Below are 10,895 nucleotides of genomic sequence, written 5' to 3'. Positions count from 1 at the left end.
GGCGGGGCCAGGGAGAGCGCGTGACTGGCGGCCGGGTCACGTGACACGCCCGACCGGGCCTCCAAGATGGCGGTGTGCGTGGCGGTGATCGCCAAGGAGGTGCGTATGCGGGCGGGCCTGTCCCGCTCCTGCCCCGGGCGGGCGCCCGCCGAGAGGCTGCCTGCGGGAACGCGGCTGCGGGACCCCTGCCCGGGCCCCCGCCCTCGCCCCCTCCCTGCCCAGAGGGCTCCGCGAGCACGGGCCTGGGGGCTTCGCCGCGCCCCGGGGTGGTGGGGGCGGTGCGGGGACAGGCGCCGCCCAGACCCGCGTCCGCGGCGGCTGGAGTGTCAGCCCCGGGGCGGGCACGGCCCCGGACCCCCGCTTCCGTCCGCCCGTCAGTCCGCGGGCTCCGTTGACTCTCGCTCCCGAGCCCAGCTGCCCATCTTGCACCTCCTGCTGCGCGGGGCGCTCGCGCTCGGCCGCATCTTCGCCCTGCCCGCCCGCCAGCAGCCTTCTCTCCACACTGCAGCCACGGTGCTGTTTTAAAGCTAACCGGAGCGTGTCACGCCCCTGCCGGAAATCTCGCCAGTGGCGGCTTGTTGCCTTCCGAGAACGTCAGAATAATCTAGTCGCCTCATGCCCCTCTCCCCGAACCACTCCCACCCAACGGAATTACCTGCAGCTTTCTCACCTCTGGGCCTTTGCACTTGGAACGCTCCTCCCTCTGTCCCGCTGCCGTCTTCGTACATTGGTCACCTTAGATCTCCTTTCCTCCAGAAGGCTGTTTCTGAATCCTCAGACGGCTGAACGGCCGTCCACGTGGTTTTATATTGTATTCTTCTGTGTTTCCAGAAGACCAGGCTTAGGAGGTGATCCTTAGGGAAGCTTTTCAAGGGCGGCCTGGTCTCAGCACATAGCGTGTTATTTGCTGGTGGGTTTGTTGACTGTTTCTCGCTAGATGTTAGTCCCGTTAGGGTAGAGAGAGCATCGTGTTTGTTACATCTGCGCGGCACCAAGAGCAGGACAGAATCCGTGAATTGTGGCACGTGGGAGCCCGTGGAAGACCCGATTAACCCCTGGGGTTGGAATGGTAAGAATTGGCCGTGCAGAGACGAAGGAAGGTTTGGGCTGAGCCTCGACAGCGTTTAGCAAGAGGGCGTCTGAGTGCCTCTGCCCAGGTGGGGAGGTAGCAGTGAGGACGAATCGGGAAACAGCTAGTATTGTGGGCCTGGAGGACAGCACACTCCAGGACGGGGCCCCACACAGAAGGCCAGCGACTTCTCCAGGTGCCAGGGCTTGTAGTCGGGCTGTGCTCAAACCCAGTTCTTCTGCCCCTGCCCCCCGCTGACGATGCCCCCCATGCAGGCAACAGGGAAACCTCAGATTAGCCCGGGTTCCCTGAAGGCAGTGCCCACAGCAGCTTGGAGGGTTGCGCGATGGGTTTTAGAGAATGAGAGTACGTTCCTGTGACTCATTGGTTCTCGTCGTCCGTGTGCTCCGTGGCCGTGTCCTCGTAGTCTGTGCACACGGGGCGGACCCTCGTCACCTCAGTTGCCGACATCCTTTCTTGCAGAATTACCCTCTTTACATCCGCAGCGCCCCCACAGAGAATGAGCTGAAGTTCCACTACATGGTGCACACGTCCCTGGACGTGGTGGATGAGAAGATCTCCGCGATGGGGAAGGCCTTGGTGGACCAGAGGGAGCTCTACCTGGGCCTGCTGTACCCCACAGAGGACTACAAGGTGTATCCTTCACACCTGGCGGGGGCTGGTCCCGTGGGCGGTCTCCCTACGGGGGCTTCGCATCCAGAGATCCCGCCTCCCGCTTCCAGGTGTAACTGTGGGATCAGGTGATCTCGAAAGACATCTTGGAATATCGCTCGGAAAGAAAGCGAGAGCTCTCAACCAGCAGAGAATTAGGGCAGCTTGAGGCTAATCGGGACTTCACACCCTTTTTTACGTTAATTAGGAGGGTCACGTGGGAAGAGCTGGGCATGGATTCCCTGGAACCGTGTGGCAGTCTGCACCTGCCCTTTGTCCGGTTTGCAGAAGCAGCAGGAGCCCTCTTACTTAGCGCCTGTGAGGACTGCCTCCCGTGCCGTCTCAGTGGGGCCAGTGCTCCTGAGCAAGCAATTCTAGACTTGTCACCAGGCCCAGCCCCACGAGTCACCATAAGTTTTGACCAGTCCCTGGGGACAAACGGCATGACATCCGTGGAGTTCAGAGGTCGTTCCACGAGCAGTGCTGTAGCTTGCCCTCGGTGACCTCTGCCCGGGAGCCACCGTCCCACCAGGGGAAGTGGCCCGTCGCGGTGAGGGTGCCTTAGGCAGGGTCTGCCTGGTTCTTGGGCTTCTGCGCTGGCAGTTAGCACTGCTGGGCCAGGAAGTGATGGAGAACGAAGTTGAGGTGCCCCCGGGTGTGGGCAGGAGGCCCCCCCCGGAGCTCCGATCGGGAGAAGACTTAGCTGCCTGTCCTTCTCCTGTAAACACCAGACGCTGCCCCAGGGAAGTGCGCAGTCCCCCCGGCATGGTCCGTGTGGTCCTTTCCCGCTGTTGTGGGGCAGGTCCGGTCCGGTCCGGGGTCCTTCTTGATGCAAGGTTGTGATATTTTGCCAAAGTGGCTTCGGAGCCGAGGGACGCGCACAGCTGGCCCTCTGCTCACACGCCGTCCACGGTGGTGCCGTTTTTCGTGCCGTCACAGAGTCTCTGCATTGAAAGAGGGTTCCCTAACCCGCCGTGCAGATACGGCTACGTGACCAACTCCAAGGTGAAGTTCGTCATGGTGGTGGACTCCTCCAACACGGCGCTTCGAGACAACGAGATCCGCAGTGTAAGTGCGCGGCGTCTCAGGATGGTCCTGGGCTCGTGCGTTTTCTCTCTTTCGCTTTGTTTCCAAATGCCGAGAAGCCAGAATTTTGGCAGCCGCGGCGTGTGCACGTGAATTAACACCATTGATTCCTTCTCAGATGTTCCGGAAGCTGCACAATTCCTATACAGACGTGATGTGCAACCCTTTCTACAACCCTGGGGACCGCATTCAGTCCAGGTGAGCTGACTGCCGTGTGGACCCTGCCTTGCGAAAAGCTGTGATTCTGAACGTGAGGGAGGGAAGGTCGATTTCAGCCACGGGCCTTGTTCCTCCGAGGAGTGGTTCTGACGCAGCAGAACCTGGTTTTCCAGTAATCACCACGTGGATTCCGACATGTGGGAAGAGGATGGGGGAGCAGGCCAGGGCACGGACCCTGCCCTCTCGGTTTCCCGCGTATGCCCAGTAAGTCCTGGGGCACCTCCGCGGAACCCACACACAAAGACTTGGTCTTCGATGTCAAACTGGGACGGTTAGGAGATGGGGTCGCAGGTATGATCCACACAGGTCTCAAGTCGACGCAGATGGGACATTAGCACGTCACCAAGATGCTTTATAAAGAAGCATTCACATGCACACGTTCCAGATCCGCCCCTGGGAATTCCCTGCGTTCCTAGACACGGTTCCTGGGGGGCTCCTCGTAGCCGTCAGGCGAGAGGACCCTGCAGAGACCCAAGCCGGGCCCTTCCCGTGGCGCCTCCCCTCAGCCCCGACACTGTGTCTCCCGGGCTGTGCGGAACAGGGACCGCCGTTAGCCGTCCTTGCTGTACTGTGGCCCTGTGAACCCACGCCGCAGCCCTGCACCCCTTCCTGGAGCCCCAGCCAGGGCAGGGCCGTGAGGCAGGAGGAGGTGGGAGACTTCGGTTCTCATCGCCTGGCCTCGAGGCCGCGTTCACTGGACTTTGGAGGACTCCTCCGGTCCGGGGGTGCGGAGCCCGGTCCGCTTCTCCGAATCGGTCTGTGTTTCTTTGCAGGGCCTTTGACAGCATGGTGACGTCTATGATGATACAAGTGTGTTGAGCGAGAACTCGGCGGCCGTTGCTTGAAGACGAGCACTGTGTATAGAAGCCGTCGTCCAGATGGATGTTTATTATCCCGTGCCTGTAGGCCTCGGGCACGGTGAGTGGAGACTAAAGGTCTTCTGAGATCACGTTTGGCGTTTTCCTTGTGTCAGCAGAGGCTCCGACGGAAGAGCGTGTCGCGCGGCACTTTTGAGGCTGGCGCAGAGGTCAGGGACCAGAGCCGGGACAAGGGGCGGGGAGAGCGGGTGAGGGCGCCCACGGACCTTGGGGCCCTGCGGGGGCTGCAGCTGTGGGGCAGCAGAGACGGGAGCGACTCGTGGCCGGCCTCCGGTGGCTGACCGGGTGGGGTGGTCTGTGGGGGCAGGCCTCCTGTGCCCAGGGCCAGCTCTAGAGGGGCTCCCGGAGAGCCCCCACACCCTCCCCTGCCTTCATCTTTCTGGACTCGTGCCCGGCCTCAGGAGGGAGCTGCTCTCAGCTCGTCAACTGCCGCCTGCTTTCTGAGCACCGAGTGAGCGAGTCCGTGAGCCTCCCCCTGGGGGAGCGTGTGGCGGTCCCTAACGGTTGGCGGAGCCCCTGGTCACCTGCTGCCTCCGCAGGCCCCTGAGCAAGCCGGGGGGAGGGGGTATGCTTGAGGAGCGACCGATGTGATCGGATTTCTGCCACGTGCTCCCCCAGAAGCCTGCTCTATCAAGTCCAGATGGCAGTCCTAACCAGTTGACTGTGACTGAGGGGACATTGCCATCCGGGATCAGGCGGCCCTGGCCCTGGCACCCTTCGTCATCTGGCAACCAGGACCCGCGGGGTCTGAGCCCCACCGCGCGGTCTGCTCTGTGCTGTCGTCAGTGCCCTGGCTTCGAGCCGGGTGCCCCGGGCCAGCCGTGATCCCTCCCTCCCTCCTCAGTCGCTCCGGAGAAGGGGTCTGACGAGGAGCAGGGCCACCCGGACCCCCTGGGGAATGGCGGAGGCCGTTAGCACCGGGATGGGACCCGGAGGTGAGCCTTCCCTTCTAAGGAACGCGGGACTCGTTTTTCAAATTACAGAAGTAGAGGGAAAAAAGTCAACGAGTATGTATTAAAAACACAAGTGCCAGCCCAGCACCTTCTGCTGCAGGTGGAACCAGGGGATGGGGAGGAGGCCGGAGAAGCAGCCGCTGGCTGAGCTCTTGGAGGTAATTGCTCCTGCCTGCGTAGCGGCTGTGGTAGAGCCTGCAGGTAGCTGGCTTGCCTCCTTACCAACCAAGCCCCAGTGTTACTGGGTACAGTTGACCGGACAGAAGAGGTTTCCTACTGTCTGTAGCACTCCAGGACAGGTAGTTGTGGAATGTGAGTGGGTGGTGTAGGGAGGGACTTGCAGGAAGGATACTTTGAAGGGGGATTCAGCTAGCAGATGGAGTACCCTTCCTTCATCCTTTCCCTTCTTCCTGGCTGGAACTCGGACGTGATGGCTGGAGCTAAGGCAGCCATCTTGAGAGCACGAAGAAAAGATGCATCTCCTAAGGATGGAGAGCAGAAAGCTAGAAGGAACATGATCTTTATTGACATGGCCCTGGATTGCTTATAGTCAGCATTTCGTAGAGGAAAATAAACGATCTTGTTGAAGCTACTGCTCTTTGAGTTTTTTGGTAGGTGCAGCCAGACGAACCCCTGTACCCACTTTACACTCAGGAGTTTTTGTGCACGTTGCTAGGCAGCATCCCCACTTGAAGTCTGAGAAAAGCGAGGGTCAGAAGTATCGTGTTAGCCCTTGTGCTGCCAATAGAACGGTCCTGGGGTGGTTTCAGACCGCCTTTCTGCATCTCTGTGCCTTGAGGCTAGCCTCCTTGTGGGCCGCCTGCCTGCCTGTCCCGCTGCCCTAGAGCTGGGCCCCATCAGGTGCAGCTCCCAGTCGGCCCTTAGCCACTGTTCAGGTGATTCGTCTCCGTCCTTCCTTCTGCCCCAGACCAGACGGGGGCAGAGGGAGCCCGTGCCTCTCCGCGTCCTCCGGGCACAGCCACGCAAGTCTGCTCAGTGGCTCACTGCTTGGAGCCCTCGCTGCCTACGCAGCCACGACAGGAGTGCTCTCCGCCCTCCTTCCACCATGGTCGGCTTGGGCCTAAAACCCAAGGGAAACGAGGGGCTCCGAGGCCCGCTCTCTCCTCAGAGTGGCCACACAGAAGGGATCAGCTGTGGCTAGAAGACCGCCGCGTGCATGATGGAGCGCATCAGGAAGGCGGCAGATGCCCCTGTCCGAGGAGAGGGGCGGCCCCTGGGTGCCCAGCAGGTGGGGGCTGGTGTCATCTGCCCTTGCTACGTAAACTACTCTGCCCAGGGCACCGGGGGCGGGGGGGATGCCTCCTGACCGCAAGTGGCCCAGGCCCAACAGACTCCAGGGCCGGTGTGGCCCTGGCCTGACGTTCAGCCCCTCCTACCTACCTTCTCGTGGGGGAGGGGCCGGGGGGTGGGGGTGGGGGTGGGGTAGAGAACAGAGAAATGTACCCCCTCCCAGTTCCAGAGGCCAGAGTCGGATCTGGTGTCATCAGGGCCGATTCCTCCTGGAGGTTCTGAGGGAGGGTCTGGCCCATGCCTCCAGCTTCTGATGGCGACCAGCGATTCCTGGGGTTCCTCAGCTTGTACAGCACCACACTCCAACCTCTGCGGCTGTCTCCACACCGGGTCTGTGTGTGGCTCCTTGGACCGAGGGCCCACCCAGGTGATCTAGAATGACGTGGGCAGCTTTCACTTAATCACACCTGCAATGACCCTTTTTCCAAATGAGGTCACGTTCATAGGTTCTGGAAATTAGGATGTGGACACGTGTTTTTAGGGGCACGTTATTCACCCCACTCAAGGGTCCGATTTGACCCCAGATCACAGGGGTAGTGCGAACCTGGCCTGAGGCAGCCAGAGACATATGTGGGTGGAGAGCCGAGAGGGGGCCTGCCCCGCCCCCAACTGTGGGCCGAGAGCGCCGAGCAGCTCTGTTCCCGGCTTAAGGGATTGATAGGTCAGGCACCGCAAGGGGCCCAGTCCCTTTAGAAAAGCCCAGGGAGGGGTTCCTTGGCAGCGGCAGAACCAAGTGTGTTTGCTCTCCCAGCCCCGCAAAGGGTAGAGAACATGCGGCGCCCTCCCGAGCGGGCGGGGTGTGTCTGCACAGAGGGGCCACAGTCAGAACGCCCCGCCTGGGAAACCCCTTCCGCTTCCCCGGCCTCTGACCAGGGCCGGGCCTGTGCCTGGCATCCAACGTGCGCGCCCGCCCTCGGCGCCTCGCGGATGCCTGCCACCTACGGCGGGGGGGCGCGCCCTGCAGGCCACCGGGCCTGGTGGCTCCGGCTCCAGCTCCCGGGTGGCACGGGGCAGGGTACGGGGCTGTGAAGCGGGATAGAGCCCGGCCTCGGACCCATCCCCCGCCCTTGGCGGTCAGACCTGCCCCTGCGCCCGAGGAGGCGAATAAAGGCAAGGCCTGTCGTGTGCTTTTAAAAATTATTCAAATTTAATTTACTCTTTGCCATTAAGACACGTTTCTACTTTTCTTTAAAACGACTTAGCCCCGAGCTGACTCAGCGCCGCCTGCCGGAGGCTTTGCCCAGTGCCTTCCAAAGCCCCGAGTAGCCCTCCGTGCCAGCCGCAGCCCCCACCCCCGTGCCCTGCTTCATGCGAGAGACGTTTTTGGCTCCGGCTGCGGGGTCTGGGCCGCGGTGGGAGGCCCTGGACCGTGACGGGGACAGAGCGGTTACTCTGCGCTGAATAAACGGCCCCGCCCAGAGCACGGCCCTTTACTCTCGACCCACCCCAGCCCCACTCTCAAAATCGGATCCTCCCTTCAATACGGTGAATACCAAGGTGAAAACCGTCCACGGCCCCTGCATAGAGAGAAGCGGAGGTGAGCTCGGCCCCCCGCCACGGCTTCTCCTCCCAGGCCCCGCCCGCCGGCTCCTCTCGGCCCCGCCCACTGACCACATCCCGGTCCGGCCCACAGGTCCCCTTCCCCGGGCCCCGGCCCCGCCTCGCCCACGGGCCCCTCCCGGGCCCCGCCCCCCGCCCGCGGCCCCCGCCCACCGGTTCCGCCCCCGAGGTCTGAAGCGGGCCCCGCCCCGGAGGCTGCTGCGGGGGAACGGTCCTCCTCTGGCGCCTGGCTGTCCTCGGAAGCCCCCGCGGTCGGTAGAGCTGATCCCCGGCAAGTTGGTCCTTTTGGGCAGCACCTGAAACCAAAGTCTGAGTCCCTCTGAGACCCCTGTCCTTGGACCCTTCTCCGCCGCGCAGCCTGAATCCAGCCCAGGCCAGAGCCCGGGGCTGACGCTGCCTCCAGGAAACCCCGGATTTCTCTGCACAGGCCCCAGCGCCCGCCAGCCCTTGCGGCGGTAATGACAAACCCACAGCTAACCTGTTCCCTGCCAACCTTCTCAAAATCACCACTGAGGCCTGAACTGTCCAGCCCCAGACGTGGTCAGGTGACGTGCCCCTGTCAGCCCAGCATCTCGCAAAGGTCCAGCTGGGGAAGGGGGCCTCCCAGTGCCACATCCAGTCCGGAGGCAACCGCCGCCCCTGCGGCCCGGCCGATGTGCCCAGAGACACTTGGGGGTTGGAGAAGGGTCGTCTTGGCTTCCCTGTGCTTGCGTTTTCCTGGTTCCTCGGGGATTAACAGGTTAAAGTGAAGGAGCTCACAGCAGAGTTTTAGGGGACGCACCTTGATGACTCGGCCTCGGAAGATGCTCTTGTCCAACGCCACCGCGGCCTGGGCTGAGCTCTCGGCAGCAAACTCTATGTAGGCGTAGCTGGGGTGGGTGGGCATGGCGGGTGAGGGCCACCCCGAGGTACCCAGGCTCCCCAGGACCCCAGGGCGCCCGGCCCCTCCGGGGGCCTCCTCCCTGAGCCCCCTCCCCCACCCCCACGGCCTGCCTGGCACTGACCCCTTGGGGTGTCCAGAGAACTTGTCGCATAGGATGGTGACCCGGTGAACCTCCCCGCAGGAGTTGAAGTAGGCTTCTAGCTCCTCAGCTGTGCCCCCATAGTCCACCTGCCACAGGTACGGGCCCCTGGTGTGGGGAGGCCTCACCCTCCTGGGGTCTCCCACAGCACGTTTTCTTGGTAGCAGAGGTCTCTGTCCCCCACCCCTGTTGGGGATGGACCGGAGACAAAGACGTACGCCCCCCCGTGTGTTGGGCGAACCCCCAGGTTTATTTGGCCTGTCCAGAGAGCACCTGGCTTTTAAAAGTGGAATCTGTTGCCAATGATTGGCCGAGTGGAGATTTCAGGTGGAAACCCTGACTCCCAGGTCATGCTGGGAAAGCAGGATGTGAGGACACGGGGCCCGGGTTCCCTCTGGGGGGCAGCCCTCTGGCTTCTCTCCTCCTGGACCTGTGTCCCTTCCTTTAACCCCACGGCCAGGAGGAGGTGGCAAACCCCAAGAGGCCCCATCTTGCCCCCTCCCTGACTCACATTCCCCACATAGACGGATCTGTGGTCAGACTCCAGCTGTTCCGTGGGGGGCCCAGGGCAGGTGCAACCTACAGAGAGGGGGGCCTCAGGACAGCGGGTCTCCCTGCCGGCAAGAGGGGGGCGCTCCCGGCAGGCGCCTCACATTTGTGGCTCGTTCCTCACTGCTTGTGGGAAGAGGGTCACCCCTTGGGACTGTTCCGGCAGGGCCGCTGCCCGGCCCGACGCAGAGACCCTCAGACCCTCGCCGTGAGCTGGCACTGGGGGCTCAGAGCCGCGCGCCCGACGACTGGTGGCCCGCCGCCAGGGGAGGGGCTGGCCCGGCCCCCTGGCTCCTACCTGCCTCGGGGCTCAGCAGCTGCCTGGCCGGTGTGGCCCCGGCGCCCTCCTCCCGTCCCGCCTGGCCCTGCGCCCCAGGCGGCTCCGGTCCTTGGGCCTGCTCCATGGCCCACAGCTTCACTTTGATGGCCTCCAGCTCCTGCCAGCAGGACCCCACACTGAGCCCGGAGGCAGGGTGGCCCCGGGGCTCCTCTTGGGGGGAGGGGGGAGCAGGCCTGACCGTGCCCGTCCTCAGGGTCCCTGGCTACTCAGGGACAGGCTGGGGGGGAGGGGTCCTGGAACGGGACTGGGAAGGCCATGTGGACTCGGGCCCTGCCATCCTACCCAGCCTTGCAGGGGTGGGCAGCCCCCCTACCCTCTTCTAGGCAGGGGGACGGTGGCCCGGGAAAGGTCCGAGCTGCAGCCGTGGGTCCCCTTGAATCCGGGTCCTGGCCAGCCTCCGCTGGGCTCCGCGTGGGTGTTACCTGGTCGGGTTCCGGGTACTCGGCTAGCTCCACCCCCTCCAAGAGAGACAGGGGGAAGCCTGCATCTTCGGGGTCTTTCTCCGCTTCCCCTGGGTCCCCCTCCTTCCTGTCCCCACTCCCTGGCTCCAGAGGGGGCTTCTCGGCCCTGCCCCAGGCCCCCCAGCCCTGGGCCTCAGGGTCCGAGGAAGCCCTTTGCAGCCAGGCCTGGGTCGGGGGTGGGAAGAGAGCGTGGCTGAGGAAGGGCCACATGGGCGGGTCGAGGGGCAGGCGGACGAGGCCTCCCTGGCTGCTCACCTCCACGCTAGCACCTGCCCTCACCCGCCCAGGGTTTTAAGCCCCTCGCCAGGCCAGCTGCTTCCACTAGAGCGCTTAAAAGGCTTCCCGCAGGGCTGAACTTCCAGCCCCCGGTTCTGGGCCAGCCCCTTCTCCCTCACCCGGGCCGATGCCCCCCGTTGGGGAGAGAAGGGGGCTCCGCCTGCGAGGGCTTGCCACGCTCACTGCACCTGCTCAGGCTAGCAGGCCACAGGAAGGATGGCACGTAGGAGAAGGGGGTGCTTCCTGGAGGAGACGGTGTTTGGGCCAGCCTAGAGGGACTGGGGGCAGAGCTAGGGCAGAGGATTGCATGGGCATGGGGCCCGGCGTGAGCAAAGGCCTGGAGCAGGGAGGGCAGGGTGTGTGCCGCAGGGCAGGGCCCGGCCCCTCCTCTTGACCCTCCATCGATTCCCCGCGGACGCTCCCCTCTCGCACCCCTCTCTGGGCCAGCTTGTGGGTGGGAGCCGCTCACAGGAGGCCGGAGTCCCGTCCTGGCCACAGG

General features: G+C 63.6%; 2 protein-coding genes across 7 annotated transcripts; one reads left to right on the top strand and one right to left on the bottom strand.

Annotated features, from left to right (window-relative positions):
- The first annotated feature begins 22 nt into the window (after nt 1-22).
- TRAPPC2L (trafficking protein particle complex 2 like) lies at nt 23-5,469 on the top strand. Of its 6 annotated transcripts, none has more exons than XM_030299854.1 (5): nt 23-99; nt 1,553-1,725; nt 2,722-2,809; nt 2,946-3,025; nt 3,820-5,469. In XM_030299854.1, the coding sequence occupies exons 1-5, from the start codon at nt 67-69 to the stop codon at nt 3,863-3,865; spliced, it is 420 nt and encodes a 139-aa protein (XP_030155714.1). In that variant the 5' UTR covers nt 23-66; the 3' UTR covers nt 3,866-5,469. The 6 variants fall into 6 exon arrangements, with proteins under 6 accessions (XP_030155714.1, XP_030155717.1, XP_030155713.1 ...); XM_030299857.1 differs by having other exon boundaries at nt 41-99; nt 1,576-1,725; XM_030299853.1 differs by having other exon boundaries at nt 77-99; nt 945-1,725.
- Nucleotides 5,470-7,357: 1,888 nt separating this feature from the next.
- PABPN1L (PABPN1 like, cytoplasmic) lies at nt 7,358-10,330 on the bottom strand. The gene is made up of 7 exons (XM_030299847.1): nt 10,082-10,330; nt 9,618-9,756; nt 9,282-9,349; nt 8,753-8,859; nt 8,530-8,617; nt 7,902-8,044; nt 7,358-7,705 (listed from the first exon to the last, which is right to left on the bottom strand). The coding sequence occupies exons 1-7, from the start codon at nt 10,328-10,330 to the stop codon at nt 7,666-7,668; spliced, it is 834 nt and encodes a 277-aa protein (XP_030155707.1). The 3' UTR covers nt 7,358-7,665.
- Nucleotides 10,331-10,895: the final 565 nt, after the last annotated feature.

This window comes from Lynx canadensis, chromosome E2 (assembly GCF_007474595.2).
Source record: "Lynx canadensis isolate LIC74 chromosome E2, mLynCan4.pri.v2, whole genome shotgun sequence".
Taxonomy (NCBI): domain Eukaryota; kingdom Metazoa; phylum Chordata; class Mammalia; order Carnivora; family Felidae; genus Lynx; species Lynx canadensis.
The sequence above is the reverse complement of the archived record's forward strand: the minus strand, read 5'-3'. Positions and strand labels throughout refer to the sequence as shown.